General features: G+C 37.7%; 1 protein-coding gene across 1 annotated transcript in view; it reads left to right on the top strand.

The window, feature by feature from the left end:
- Positions 1–15,723, top strand: part of aplp2 (amyloid beta (A4) precursor-like protein 2) — an 82,621-nt gene that overhangs the window by 42,264 nt on the left and 24,634 nt on the right. Inside the window, 6 exon segments of the mRNA XM_032590382.1 lie at positions 434–563; positions 6,307–6,404; positions 6,406–6,420; positions 9,414–9,625; positions 13,361–13,581; positions 14,328–14,504. Coding sequence (XP_032446273.1) covers positions 434–563; positions 6,307–6,404; positions 6,406–6,420; positions 9,414–9,625; positions 13,361–13,581; positions 14,328–14,504 — 853 coding nt within the window.

The following is a 15,723-nucleotide window of genomic DNA, read 5'->3' as shown; positions in this document are numbered from 1 at the left end:
GCTCCAGAATGTTTGCTCAGCTTGTTTTACTGCTGTAAAATATTTTTTATTGTTGGCTTCAAATCCAGAAATCACTTGCTGCATTCTTGTTGGTTGTGCAGGAGGCTCTACGACTGTTTTTCAAAGATGCATGGTTGTGTAATTGTGCATCTGTTTGCAGCCACTTTCACATGCAAGTGTAAGCGCGGCCAGGAGCAGCTTATTTGGATTTATTTGGAGCTAAAGCAGCTCCAAATAGGTAGAACTGACCAAACTAAAATCTCATTAACTAAGAATGATTTTGAAAAAAAAAAGAAAATATAATGAACATGTTTTGTATAGACCATAAACCTATCCTAACCTGTTCAATGAAGCATAATAGGTCACCTTTAAAGCTCCAGTCAGCCATGAACATAAGTGTTTAATATCTGCTGCTGGTTTCTTTTTCCAACAGATGTATCCAGATCTTAAAATCACCAACGTAGTGGAAGCCAACCAGCCTGTCCGCATTGAGAACTGGTGCAAAAAGGAGAAGAAGGTGTGCAAAGGCCACGCCCACATCGTGGTGCCTTACATGTGCTTAGGTAAGCTAGTAAACGCTCCTTTAACTCAGCCCCTCTCCTCTGCTCCCCTCTGTGCTGAAAACGAAGAGCTTATGAGTCATTTCAGCCTTGGGCAGAGGTGACATTGAGTGATATTGGATTCGGTTCACTAATTCTGGCCTTTAGCTGCAGACTGAGCCGATCCGCGCTGGATGGGGAGTTAACGTCTCCCAGAACGGATGGCTGATGGGGGGAGGATTTTATTGCTGGGGATGCTTGTTGAACAATAAAGCACAATCTTATTTGCCCCCTCAGACAGCGGTCATAAACTCACGCTGACACACAGGGTCAGCGGCGGAGGGCTTGCTTTATTGCATCTCATACCGCTGTTTGACTGCACTGTCACAAACGACTCCCGTCCTCCTCTGTTCCCGGCAGGATCACGGTAATCTGCAGCGGCAACATGGCCGTACTCTGCTGCATGAAATGTCACATGCAAAGTCGGATGAAGAAAAAAGACCGCAGCACTCTGCTTCTCCCTCCTAGGGATGAAGGAATATGAGAAATGGATTCCTGAAAACAAAGACTCTCCCTCCAGCTATAAAAAGAAGAAACATCTTTGTCTGAGCAGTGGTGTCTCCAAGAGGGGGGCCAAGGGAGGCCATGTCTCCCTTGAAAAATGCTGGATATATATACATACATAGCTCCATTCAAAAAATTAGAATATTACAGAAAAACCCATTTATTTCATGAACTTTATTACTAACGGAAACGCATTATATAGGTTAATTACACAGAAATGGATGTTTGAAAGCCTTTATTTCTTTTAATTATGATGATTTTCTACTTGTGGGTAATGAAAACATGACATTTAAAATTACAATATTACATCAGACCAATAAAAATGACTTTTTATTTGATAGAAATATGGATTTAAGGAAAAGCATGTTTAATAGCTTACGAGTTATAATTTTCTACAAGTATTTTAATCTGACAAACAAGCCTAATCTGAATGCATGTTCTAATTTATTGAATAACTGTATTTCATAATCATTGCCTTAAACGACACACACTTGAAAACGGCTGTAATTATTACCAATCAAAGCTATGAAACAATCATAGAAAAGGATTATTATCTTTAACCATCCAATATTCTCAATTAATTAGAAGCCCAGTCTGTTTGGGTCTTATAGAAAAGCTTAACAGAAATGCAAACCCTTCAGCTGCGTGTCTGGCTATAATACAAACTGGAGACGACAGACTGTCTGACCTGAGGAGGAAATGAAAGGTTCAAAATGTCACATACTTGAGACAAGCATATGCTGTAACAGTCAGATTCATTTAGTCGTGTTTTACCCATCGGCAAATAGCTTTTTATCTAAAGAAGCCAAGGCAATACATTAAGCAAAGGTAAAATCATGGCTTTAGTTTTCATCCCATCCAGTTTCGTAGGTTTTTGGATTTGGCTGCTACACATTTAGAGACACTTATCAGAGCATTTAGGTTCCAGAGTTTTTTATTTAGCTTTGATCATCTCTAATAATTTGACACAGCCAGCTAAAACGTTAGCTACACAAACCCTGAAGCATTGATCATAAACATTAGTTCCGCTAACATTAAAGCGCTACACCAACATGGTATTTAGTGAAAGCTAACGCTAATGCGTTCATTTTAGTCATGTAGATAATAGAAACATTTCAACAGAGATGTTAAACTTTATTCAATTGAATGTTTACAAAACAGCTGAGTAAATTAGTGCACTAGAATTAATCAGGAAAAATAAATTTAGGGGAAGTTAAGGATGCTAAAAGTTGGCAAGAAAGTGCTAATTAGCTTAGTTATTAGCATAATATCAAGGACTATTCATCGCTGTACAGTAATTACAGTTTAATAAGGAAGAAACAAAATGCAGAAGATGGCCTTGAATGATATGATTGTTCTGAATCCGTATGAGGTTATTGGTTTTAGAAAAATAAAATAAGCTACACAAAATTAGCTCGGTTTAAAATTGATGCAAAGTTTCAGTTCCTCCATGTTTTCTCTCCCTAAACAAAATCTCCACAAATTCAGGTGGTTTTGTTAACATCTAACTGAGATGTTAGAAACATCTGAATTAGATGTTTCTAATGGAGAAACATCTGCTAGCTGTTTCTCCATTAGCAGATGATTTTAATTTGTATTTTTAAGACTTGGTTTGTCTGTGATTATCATTTTGATTGGAACAAAACCTTCTGTGTATTGATCATCCTTTATAGTCTAATTTCAAACAACAGATAATGTGAATAAAATATAAAATATGTTCCTCCAGAAAACACAGTTTTATGGTGAAATCTATCTGGTTCAAAGAAACATAAAAAGTTCAATTTAAAACACAATTTGCCCAGTACTGCCTTTTATATATAGTACATTTATAGCACCACTACTTTTTATTCCCTTTTGTTTTATGAATTCCAGTTTGATATTGATTCTCTTGTCTTTTGTTTTTTAATTCTCCTTTTTGACTTATCAGAGGAAAAAGGCATTTAAATAATTCTCTTCTTTTGTTGACTAACCTAGTGGGTTTTATAAAGAGCAGCCTCCACATTTACAAACCATCAGAAAGGCGGAGTGACGGCGCCGATAACAGATTGGGGCTTGTTTCGGAGCACCGCGCCTCAGGTTATTGCATTCCTCCGTCTCTTTGTAAATTTCTCTGCACCGAGCGTTAAACCCTGAATCATAATAACCTGCGCCAGACAATCATTCACAATCACAGAACAACGAGCCGCAGTGGAGGACAGGAAAATAATAGCGTCAGTCGGGACTGGTGGGTGAAGATAAAAAATGCTGAAACAGGAAAAACGAAGTTGTGTGTTCGAGCTGGAAGGTGAAACTTTGAGTTTATAAGAAAATATTTGTTATGCAACACTGACCTCCAGTTACCTTTGTTGGGTTTTTTTCATTACTTCAAATAATCCTGGTGGTGTGATCAGATTTCTGCACAGTCTGTGATGCAATGCAAACAAACTCTGCAGAAAATCAGAGGAGGAGACTGAATGTCATTATTTATTGTTTTTTTTATGGGAGGAAACGCCAATATGCTGAATTATTCTTCCAGCTGCTTCATTTGCTACCTTCCAAAAGGAGCCTCTTGTTTTTGCTGCTGTTGCTTCTGTTTTTAGGTATAAAACCTTAATAAAGTATGAAACAGTTCATTTGATTTCATTTGAAACAATTGTTTCTCTTTTATTGTTTTGACTTTTTTTTAACATTGACACAGCCTGTAAATTTATTTGCAGTAAACATGGATGTTGCTACAGTATTTGCTCTGTTTCTGATTTGTGTTATTTTATTAGACTTCAACGTTTCAGATCATAAAACAAATATAAATGTCAAATGAGGAAAACCCCAGGAAACACATTAGGAAGTTTTCAGGCTCAACACAGACCTTATCTACGTCAAGGTCAGACTTGGTACACTTGAAATAAGACAAAACTAACTTGAAAGTAACTTATTACTGGTAATTATACTTGTTTTTAGTGAATAATTTCTCAATATTATTTATTCCAGTGTCAGATTGTTTAACTTTATTGGGTAAAATGTCTTGCTATACGTGAAATAACCTGGCAGTGCGCTGTGGAGGAGCTTGGTCGCCTCATCTTCAGAAAATCTGAATCAGGACTGGCCGTGTTGGGGTCATGTCATGTCTGCAACCTAACATCGTTTTAGCTCTCCTGGCTGATAAATACATCGTATCCACATTAGAAAGGGTTTTATGCAGTGGGCCGAGGGGAACCGCACACACCTCCAAATTGCACCAGGGCTGTAATGTGCTGGTTGCTGGGAGACGGAAGGATGTTGTTTTATTTAAAGGGGAAATATGATGCAAAATTCACATTTTGTACGACTTGGTTCTTCCATTTAGGTTTCTTCTGCTTTTAAGAATAACGCAAGAGCTCAAAAAACATTATCCAGCCGTTCCTTGGCAATGAGCTGTTTTGGGGGTCTGGAAAATGAACCGTTTCAAAAACCTCCAGATTGTTGAGTTGTTACCTAGCAACCCAAGTTTAACTCCAGCATGTCTGATCAGCCGGTATTACCGTTGTATGGCCTGTACAATGGCTGCTGGAAAAGACAAGTGTTTTGCTGTCGTCTCACTTGTTGCATTCTTGTTGGTTGTGGAGTAGGCTCAATACATTTTCACAAATGTATTGTTGTGTAATTGCACATCTGTTTGCAGCCATTTTCACTTGCAAGAGTAAACGTTGAATGACCTGTTATGCTCCCTTGAACAGGTTAGAACAGGTTTTAGAGTTATACAAAACATGTTCATTAAATTTTTTGCATAAAATCATTCTTACAATGAGATTTTCAGTCTGCTCAGTTCTGCCAACTTTGAGCTGTTTTAGGAAGCCCTGTCACTTTAAATCCAAATGTGCTGCAGCTGGCCATGCCCCCAACTTGTACAGTGAAAATGGCTGCCAACAGATGCGCAATCATACAACTGTACATCTTTGAAAAGCAGAAGTTGGGCCTCCTGCACAACCAACCAACAAGATTGTAGCAAATGGTTTACTTGAAAGGAAGTCAACAATAAAATGCTCTTCTTTTCCAGCAGCCATTGTGCTTTTTACTCTCAAGTAATTTTATTATGAAGTATTTCTACTCTTACTTGAATAAAATTTCTGGATTCTCTGTCCACTAAATGAAAAGCAGAAGTGGAGCCTCCTGCAAACCAACACGAATGTAGCATGGCAAGTCAACAATAAAACATTTGTCCTTTCTAGCAGCCATTGTGCAGCAGTAAAACCAGCTGACCAAACGTGCTGGAGTTAAACTTGGGTTGCTGGGTAACGGTGTAGTGCCTGTGGAATGGTACTTAACCACTTGGAGGTTTTTGAAACTGGTCATTTTCCAGACACCAAAGCACATTAACTCATTTCCATAAAACAACTGGGTGTTTTTTCTGTTTTTTGAAGCAGTAGAGACAAAACTGGAAGAAAAAAATGTGTAAAATGTGAATTTTTCATAATGGGTTCCCTTTCAGTGGTGAAGCGACCTGTTGTGCGGCCGACTCCAGGTCTAAATGTTTTCTGTAACTGTACCTCCCAGACGGAGAGGAGAAGCAGCTGCTGAGTCCTCTGCTATTTCCAGCGCTCTCCTCTTTCTTTCCTACCCTCTCATTTTCCAAAACACTGCTTTTCCCGGCCGCTCCTTACCTCCAGCGGCGTTCCCAGCCGTCCGAGGCTATGGCGCTAAATGAGCCGGGTCCCAGCCGACTCCACCAACCCTCTGCCATTTTCTCCTCCGTCAAAATGCCAGCCAGGCGTTTAATCTTCATCAGGACCCCAGACTCCACATTTAGATCTGCACGGATTTCAGCCTGAAACTATTCATAGAGAGTCACAAGATGCCTTTCAAGCCATTTATTTCCTCCGGATCTGACTTCCTGCTCCATGAATTAAACATGGCTGAATATAAATCATCAAGCAAATGATATCATTGAGACGCAGGAAGAGTTTAAAAATGTGAAACAGATTTTCTCCATTGCAGCTAAGCAGATTGGATAATCCCTTTTTTTAGTTTAGGGGTTCACACAGGTGCAGATGTCAAAGGCCGCCTTTTTATTCCACTATAGAGAAAATTAAAGGACGAGGCAGCTATGAATTATTGAATATCCTCATCTCATCTTCCTTTTTTAACTCCAGTCGGCTGATTTATTGCCTCCAACCCGGCCGCGTTTCAGAGGAATGGATTTTCCCTGCACAGATCGGTGCCGAGACTAACGGCCATCATTCTCTTTCAGTGGGCGAGTTTGTGAGTGACGTCCTGCTGGTTCCAGAGAAGTGCAAGTTCTTCCACAAGGAGCGCATGGACCTGTGCATCAGCCACCAGCAGTGGCACTGCCGTGGCCAAGGAGGTGAGGATCCGCTCCTGCAGGATTTACCGCCGTCTTTACAGATTCCCTGGTCACGCTTTGGTTAGAGGAGGCGTTTATACGTTTCTAACTGACACGCTTTCTGAGAGTCTTAATAAAACGACTTGGTCAAAAATTCAGCAGGATTACAGCAATTAAATCCCTTCTAAGCATCTTCCAAGATGATTTTTTGAAACGTTTGAACTGAATTCTTCTTCTCTCCTGTTTAATATTTAGGAAGTTTTATCAGAATCAGCAGTGAAGTTTTCTGACCGATCTTTAAAAAGATTCTGATTGTTTTTCTCTGAAATGTGGCTGAACTATAGCAAGAAAGCCACTGAGTTGGTAAAAATAGAGTGAATATTGTTCCCAAAGAGTATTAAGCTTATTTTTACTTTAAGTAAAAGTAATAAGTATCTGTCCGTGAAATTACTCGAGTAAAAAAGTATTTGATAAACAGTTTACTCAAGTACTGAGTAACTGATCAAATTTAATATTAAATAAAATATAAAATTAAATGGAAATTTTGGTATTTTCCAAATCAGTTTCTTTCAGTAATTAACTAAATTACATTTACTTGAAAAATGTTGAAAAAAATATGATAAAATAAACTTTTAGGAGTATTTTTACTACGCTGTGCTATGAGTAATTTTATTGTGAAGTATTTCTACTCTTATTTGAGTAAAATTTCTGGATTTTCTACACACTGAATGAAAAACAAACATGTTTGAACCAAAAATTCACCAGATGCAGACACACACCTGCAGTTTTTGTTAAAGTTTCATAAGGTTTTTATTGAAAGAAACTGATTTAGGAAAAAAAATTTTTTGGTCTCATTTTGTTATTTTTTGTTACTTATCTGAATTATTGTAATTTTGGTCCTTAAAATACCAAAATCTCCACTTAACTTTATATTTTGACTATGTAATTTTTAAATCTTAAATGATTGATACCTAGTACTTGAGTAGACTTTTTACCAAATACTTTTTTACTCTTACTTACTTTGCTCTCCTCTTGCGTTAGAAACTAGACTAAAATTACTTTGTAAGACTTTGTGGGGGTTTTTCATGAAGATTATTCCAAATGTTTGATATCAAGCCCAGAAAAAATCCTAAAAAACATCCATAATATGGTTATTTTTAAAAAATATTCCTTCCTCCTCTGTGAGTGTGTGTGATCAGACATCCTCACATTTCAGCCTATAATCAGATTAGTGCTGCGGCTGCTAATCCCCCTCAGGAGGCTGCAGAGTTAGTTTGACCGTAACTGAAGCTCTCCTCAAACATTTCCTCACCTTCTAGATTTTCTGTTTCCTTCTGCACTGTGGACGTTTAATGCAAACTGTCAGCCGATTTGAAACGTTTCCAGTGGACAAAATGTGAGAAACGACTTGGAAAACAAAGGATGTTGTTTCTCAAGCTGCTGCTGAGATGTTAAGCGGGGCGGCTAATCCGTCTCTGCGCCGGTGGAGTTTCAAGCCAAGTTCGTGACCGATACCTTCCAGCAGCTGCAGGATGGAAGCGTTTGGGAAAAGCAGGTCACCTGCAGGACAGCATGACTTTGGGAAAATGTGGAGCGCCTCACTCAAACTTTTACCGCAGTACAAACAGAAACTTCACTGGGATTTCCAATGAAATACCAACAGAAATTAGTGTTTAAGTGTGAACTAAAGACGCACAGATTCACTTTTTGTACTTCTGATACCGATATCTGAATTGATTTGAAACATTAAAACATAAATCTACTGAATTACAAACTTATTTGATAATTTATTTGATAACTCTGCACCAATGTAGCTCACTTAAATGCACCAATATCTTCATTCGCTTGGTAAAACATGTAAAAACAACTTTGATTTGTCCAGTTAGTTAGTTAATTAGGAGTGAAAAGGGCCAATTTAAAATAAATAATAAAGAAACGGAAACTGACAAAAACTACAGGATGGCTACTTTACGAAAATAAACTGCAACAAACTTTCTTTGAAATGGCTCAGAAAGTGAAATTAGAAATGCTGAATATAATGCAAAATAAATAATCAAACATAGAATTAGACTGAATAGATCTGACGGATATCTGATCTGGAATCTTTTTGTTCTCTGAAGAACAACAGATGGGTTACAGATAAAACTGTAAAAAAATTTAAAGCATGTTTATTATAAGGAAATAAACAACATCCCTGTACAATCCAGCGTCCAGAAGTGGAAAAAGAGCATTTTTAGAGACTCAGCCAGAAGGTCAGTGGCTGTGTTGGGCTAATCCGCCAACAGCCGATTAGCAGTACTGATTTTTCATTTTGCGTTTCTGCTAGTTTTGACAACATTTAGCATACTTAGCTGCCCCTAAATTGATTTTAATATAAACAGATTATTAATAAATCTGTAAATTGCTGGTTTTGTGTTTGACGTTTCAAAGTTACAACCAAAGACCTCAATATTTAGATTCTATCAGTGTTTAAAATTGCTTAGCGCACTTAGCTTCCCCTAGCTAAGTTATAAAGCTGCTACTTCTCCAACACACGATCTTTTTATAAACTTTCAGTTGAATAAAGTTCAACATTTGTGCTGAAGTTTTGGTTTATGACTGCTGAGAATTCTTCAAGCAGTTATATGTTTATGGTCATGCTCTTATTTTGAAGTGAGTGAAGCCTGTTCATGCAGCAGTTCTGTTTCCTGCCTGCATGTTCTCTGTTGTTGTTTTTTCTCCACCCAATAACGTTATTTCACTGGCTTTATAAAAGATAAATATCAAAATTAAACTGGTATCAGAGGTTTGTTTTTCTTTCAAGGGCACATATAATTTGAATTAGCGCTTTAGCATTAGCTTCCATTAAGAATGATGTTTGTTCAGCACTTTAGCGTTAGCAAAGCTAATGTTTATGATTAGTGTGTTAGGGTTAGCAGCTAGCCGGGTTTTTTGGCAGCGGTGCTCACCTGTGGGCAGTGGTACTCGGGTCGGGGAATCCGCTAACAGGAAGCTGCTTGGTGTGACCCTGTCAGGCCTGCTCCAGGAGCTCCATGGTGCTCCACAGCTACGGCATGCTGCTGCCCTGCGACATCGACAAGTTCCACGGCACAGAGTACGTCTGCTGCCCCGCCTCCCGCTCCGCAGAGTCCGCCCCGCCGTCCCTGCCCTCCCAGGAGGAAGACGAAGACGAGCACGTGGAGGATGAGGACGTTGCCCTGGGTGACGATGAGCCTCTGGAGGAAAGGTGAGCAGATCTTTGAAACTCCATGCAACAAGAGAAACCTTCTGATCGTAGTTGTTTAAGTTTAGCCTATTTATTTCTTAGTGTTTTCTCACCCGATAGTTCGGTAGATTAGGTTCGATTGGGGAGCAAAACTACAACATTTGTTACCTTTTCAGCTGCTGCGACCCAAACCCTTTGAAAAACCTGTTCCCCTCCTCGCCTGTGGGGGCGCTGCACTTATAACCACTGAAGGAAACAACATGAAACTTCTGAAGAAGACACTGAGCTGGCATCGGATTTTAGCAGTTTTAGGATTTCTCTTTTGTCTTTGGTAAAAGAAAACAAGCCATTTCTCCTGCTAGTGTTACACTCATGCATTTGCTTTCGGTTTTATTTACCCACAATGCCCTGTGCTGTAGTCCACTTCCTGTTTGGTTTTTCCACATGCGTTCAAATTGCACTGGAGTTCACTTAAACCAAACAAAGAATGAGGTTTGTAGGTGGACTACAGTTCACTTTTTTTGTTTGCATCAGAGTTCGGTTACACATTCAAACCTCACCAAATGAACCAGACCGCTCCAAAACCAGGAAGTGGACTACAGCCCAGGGCATTCTGGGTAAATACAACCAAAACAAAAGAGTCTAGTGCCAGCAGAAAAGTATTTTATCAAACACAAAAAATAAATCCTACAACCATTAAAATTTTATGCTACTCCATTTTTGTTTACATTTCACGAAGCAGGAAGTTGTGCTCAGTTTTTTCTTCAGAGGTTTTTGTACTGTTTCCTTCAGTGGGATTTTGTGCAGAGTTCCTCCGGAGGCCAGGAGGGGAACAGGTTTTTCACTTAGTTTGGATCGTTTGACACAGAGCAGTGTGAAAGTGAACCGCAGCAGCTGAAAATATAATAAATGTTGCAACTTTGGTCTCCAATAGAACCGAGTCTACCGGACTATCAGGTGTGAAAACTCTCTAAATCGGGCGTGCCGTGGTGGCGTAGCGGTTAGCGCGACCCGTATTTGGAGGCCTTGAGTCCTCGACGCGGCCGTCGCAGGTTCGACTCCCGGACCCGACGACATTTGCCGCATGTCTTCCCCCCTCTTCTTCCCCGTTTCCTGTCAGTCTACTGTCATATAAGGGACACTAGAGCCCACAAAAGACCCCCTGGAGGGGTAAAAAAAAAAAAAAAAAAAAAAGAAAACTCTCTAAATCAGGGATTCCTTCGTCCAGTTCTCAAAGCTACTATTCAGTAGCTGCTACTACTTCTCCACCACACCTGAGTCAAATGAACAGCTCATCACCTCTGCAGCTCTGCAGAGCTGAATGATCTGCTGTGAGGAAATTCATCCGTTTTATTCAGATATTTTGGAGCGTCTAATACTTAAAGTGTTGCAGCTCTTGAGGACAGAACCGTAGCATCCCTGCTCTAAATCGTTTACTTCCTCTGTTCCAACCTCTCCAAAGTTGTTTTCTCTCAGCTCAAGGATGTAAAGGCTTGCAGACTGCTTGTACAAACATTTTTTTAACAAACGGGTCGTTCTCAGGAGCTCCGTGAATTCAAGCATGGTAATTTGAGAGGATGCCACCTGTGCAGCAAGTCGTAACATTCAGCGATCAACTGTTAGTGGTATCAGCAAATAGGAACAACAGAAACCCAGTCAAGGAGAAATAATGGTGAGCTGAAGCATGCTGAGCTGCTCAGTGTGCAGAAATCAGTTGTGCTTTAGAGATACATACCATCCAGACAAAGAAAAGTTTTTTTTCTTAAAGTTTTGATTTAATTACTGCTCTGCATATGTTGTTTCTTTGGCAAACAGCCTTTATTTATGAGTCTGTATACTCCAATTAGCTATTAATCAAATACTAAATTAGTTGGAGATTATCTCAATAATCAAACGTGACTAATCTGATTAATCTGAATTTTTCATTTAACCACTTTGGTATGTTAGGAATACATTAAAAAGTGCAAATAAGCAAATAATTCAAGTCCTCTTTGTAAGAAGAAAATAAACATTTAATTGTCCTAAGAGGTAAAAATATAGCATTCCATTAGGAAAACTGAATGAAATTAGTTGAGGATTATTTCAATAATCAATTAATCATGATTAATCGTTTCAACTTTAATCATGATAAAAAAGTGTAATACAAAGGAAGATACAATAAATCCCCACCATGACATTTCTGACTGTATTTTACCAGCTGTAAGGTTAACTAGAGGACGAACTGAAGTTCAAGCAAACAGATTGAAGTTCATAGCTGCATAGCAAAGTTTTTCCATTCAAACACAATAATAATGTATTTACTGGTCAGTTCATGCCGTATTTCTAATCCTAAAAGGCATCTTTTCTAAAATATAATGTTTTTGGAAAAGCTTTTACATGTAAGTTACCTGTAATATCAAGTTTTATATTCTTTTCCACAGGATACAAACAAACCACAAACTTATGTGCAAAATGCCAGACGCAAAACAAAATAATCAGGTGTAGTTTTTACAGGTAATTATTGTTTTTACAGACTTTTTGAAAGAGCATAGTAATTTAGCAGAACTTTTCACTAAAGACAACTGAAAATCTGAATTGTCAGGAACAAACGGTAAACATGTCAAGAATGGATTATAAATTACATAATCAAGTTTATTTCAGGAGACTGCATCCTTCCTTCTAGAAAGTCATTTGGTATGAGATGTTTTAAAGCGTTACATGGATAATTAGCATATTTTTTACATGTAGGCTCAGGGCTGTTATTGTTTACATGTGGAAATTTTGCAGTTTAGTGCACTGTGCCACCGCAAAGGGGAAAATAATGCAGAAAAACCCTTGAAGAACAACTAAAAAGCACTTTTTCTTGCTCTCTGTGTTGGCTACGCTACACTTAAACTTGTAACCATGGCAACTGACAACAGCGCCACTTTACCTATCAGGATTCAACAAGAAAATATACTCAAACAAAACATTCAGGCCACCGCAGTTTGTTTTTAGCCTTGATGTTTATTTCTCTTTTATTATTAAGTGATCGCTGTGGTAGATTAGCTACTGCTGCTATTAGCTAGGCTAACACAGCAATGGTAGATTAGCTAATTCAAACACTTTCTCTACCGATTATTTGTCAGAGTTGGTGTTTAGGTCGCCTTTTTTTATTTTTATTAACTGATCTGAAACATATTTCCACATCACATCTACATGTTATGGTTGTCATAGTCAAGCTAGCATAGCTGACCTACTTCCCTCTCCTTTGCTATTTTTTCTTTTTTATTAAAACTTTTTCTTGACCTTGTCATCTAATTGTCATAGTGTAGCAAAACATGCTTTTACTTTTATATATCGGGGGTCCGTTAAGATTTAGAGTGTTAAGTTGACAACTTAACAGCTTAAACCAATGCTAGTCGATGTTAGCTAGCAGTTTATTGCCTTCCTGCAACGGATCCATATTAAAGGTTTTAATGTAGCTACAGCTGCAGGCCGTGCTTCTGTTAAAAAACAAAAAAAACAAAAAAAAAACAAATTTATGTTGTTTTTAAATACAAATTAAAATTTGTTTCTAGCTAACTGCAATAAAAAATATGTTGCCACAGAGAGACTTAAACATGACTCCCTGTGTTTATACAATAATACTGGCTGAGGTTGGTGGGATCGAGGTACCATGAAATGTATTTGAAAAAAGTTTTGTTGTAAAAGGAAGTTATGCGTCAATGTTTTGGACACTGATACACCGGGTGGAGAAAGGCTCTAAATTGTCTTCTTTCATCTTTCTCATCTCAGTGTGACCAAAGCTAATAAGGAACCAATTCAGAAGGAAGACGCTGTGGACGAAGATGAGGAGGAGGAGGAGGAGGAAGATGAGGACGAGTACCACTACGTCTACGGGGATGAAGAGACAAAAATGAACGCAGAGGAAGAAGAAGAAGCAGAAGAAGAAAAAGAAGAAGAAAGCAGTAAACTACCAAAGAAAATTAAGCAGAACCAAATCCCTCTTCGTGAGGGTGAGTAATATTTTCTTTAATATTATATTACCCTGCATTCATTTTGAATAGAAATATTAATGATTATTATTTACTTCAACTTACGACTTATCAGCATGCAGATCCTTTTATTTCAGGTCATCTCACCTTAAAGTCGCCATGCTGTTCATAAAACCCCTGCAAGAAATGTTAGAAATCAATCAATTATTCTGGAGATTAACTGAGTCATCGGATCAGAAAAATACTCACAGCCATGTCAGTAATCAATTATTGTTTTGATTATACAGACGATTAATCGATTAAACTGTTTTTTAAAAATGGCAGGTAACTACAGATTTTTTATTTAACCACATAAGCCCTTTTTATGCAATGTTAGAAGTAAGTTAAAAAATTAAAATAAACAAATAATTAACTAGTTTTTACAAATAAAGCCATTTCATAATTGACTATAATTTTAGCAAAAGAAAATATCTTTTTTGCTAAAACAATTTTTTAATAAAAAAACAAATGTTTATTATTTTAGCAATTAATCTACAGATGCTCTAGAGTACACTAAAGGGAGCTAAAGGTGCTTAGATATAAATATATATATTTACAAAAAAAATTTTGAACCAGGTGAAACTAAAACTATGAGTAGAACAAAGGTTTTATTTATCTTAAATGCAGAATGCATATATTTTTTGTACAGTTTTATCTTACTTACTGTTTCACCAGACAGTCTTTTTTTTCCCGGTGTGTAAACTCAGATTAACGATTAATCGTTTCAGCCCTGAACTATTTCTGCTCCCTTCCGAATGTGACGGGTCCCTGTCGCGCCTACTTTCCTCGATGGTACTTCAACATGGAGAGGCATGACTGTTTGCCCTTTGTATACGGTGGCTGCCGTGGCAACGAAAACAATTTCGACTCATGGTTTCATTGCATCAACATGTGCGTTTACAACTGTAAGTCTAATGTGACAGAGGCCTGTGTGGCTGAGCCGTCCGCTCTCTGCCTGTCGGCCTGAAAATCGATAAGCATCACTTTGGTTTAGTTTTTCTCCAATTAAGCAAAACCTCTTCACTGCTGAAATCATCTCATAATTTTATTTTGATTTCTCTCCATTTGCCTGTCATGACTTAAAGGAAACATGTTTTGCAAAATTCACATGTTGTGCGTTTTTTTACTTCCATTTTGTCTTTACTGCTGCTAAAAATAGCCCCAGCACTTAAAAAAAAACAACACCCCCCGTTTTTTGGCAATAATTTCATGCGTTTGGTGTCTTGTTTCAAAAACCTCCAGATTACTGAGTTGAAATGCTTCGTTACCTAGCAACCCAAGCTGAGCTCCAGAACGTTTGGTCAGCAGGTTTTTCGTGCGAGTACAATGGCTGCTGAAAAACACAAGTGTCTTGTTGTTGGCTTGTCATCCAGAAACCACTTGCTGCATTCTTTTTGGCTGTGCAGGAGGCTCCACTAATGCTTTTCAAAGATGTAGGATTGTATAATTACACTTCTGTTTGCAGCCATTTTCACGTTAATTTGTGGGCGTGGCCAGCAGCAGATTATTTGGATTTAAAGTGACAGGACGTTCAAAACAGGCAGAACTGAGCAGACTGAAATATCATTATCTAAGAATGATTTCGTGCAAAAAAAGTCATGAATATGTTTTGTGTAGGCCATATCCTAACCTGTTCAAGGTCACATTTAAAGCCCTAAAACAAGAACTTAACAATTCTTACAAACCACTAAAAATTATTTCTGATTAATCAGTTCATGTTTTTCATAAAATTGTGCTTTGCATTTTGCTCCTTTTTTCTAAACGTTTAAATGTCCTTATATGAATAAATGTCATGAGGATGAGAAATATAATTATTTTATATTTGACTAATTATATAAATAACAATAATAATGATATATAATTAGTCAGTGACTGTTTGTCTTTTCTTATTGATGCTGTTTTTTGTGAAATTTAAATAAATTATGTTTAATTTACTCTAATTAAAATTAAATAGTTGCTGTATTGATGAGTTAGCTATTGAATGCAGGTTTAGTTGATATATTCATGTATTACACATGTAATAAATTAGATTATGGGAATATTGACAAGTTTATTCTTCCATTTACATATCAACTCCCTTAGATATGCAAAACAAAAGCTTTGATTTTATGTTTCATGAATTTA

Source organism: Xiphophorus hellerii, chromosome 18 (assembly GCF_003331165.1).
Source record: "Xiphophorus hellerii strain 12219 chromosome 18, Xiphophorus_hellerii-4.1, whole genome shotgun sequence".
NCBI classification, from domain to species: Eukaryota; Metazoa; Chordata; class Actinopteri; order Cyprinodontiformes; family Poeciliidae; genus Xiphophorus; species Xiphophorus hellerii.
This window is presented reverse-complemented; position numbering and strand designations above follow the sequence as displayed.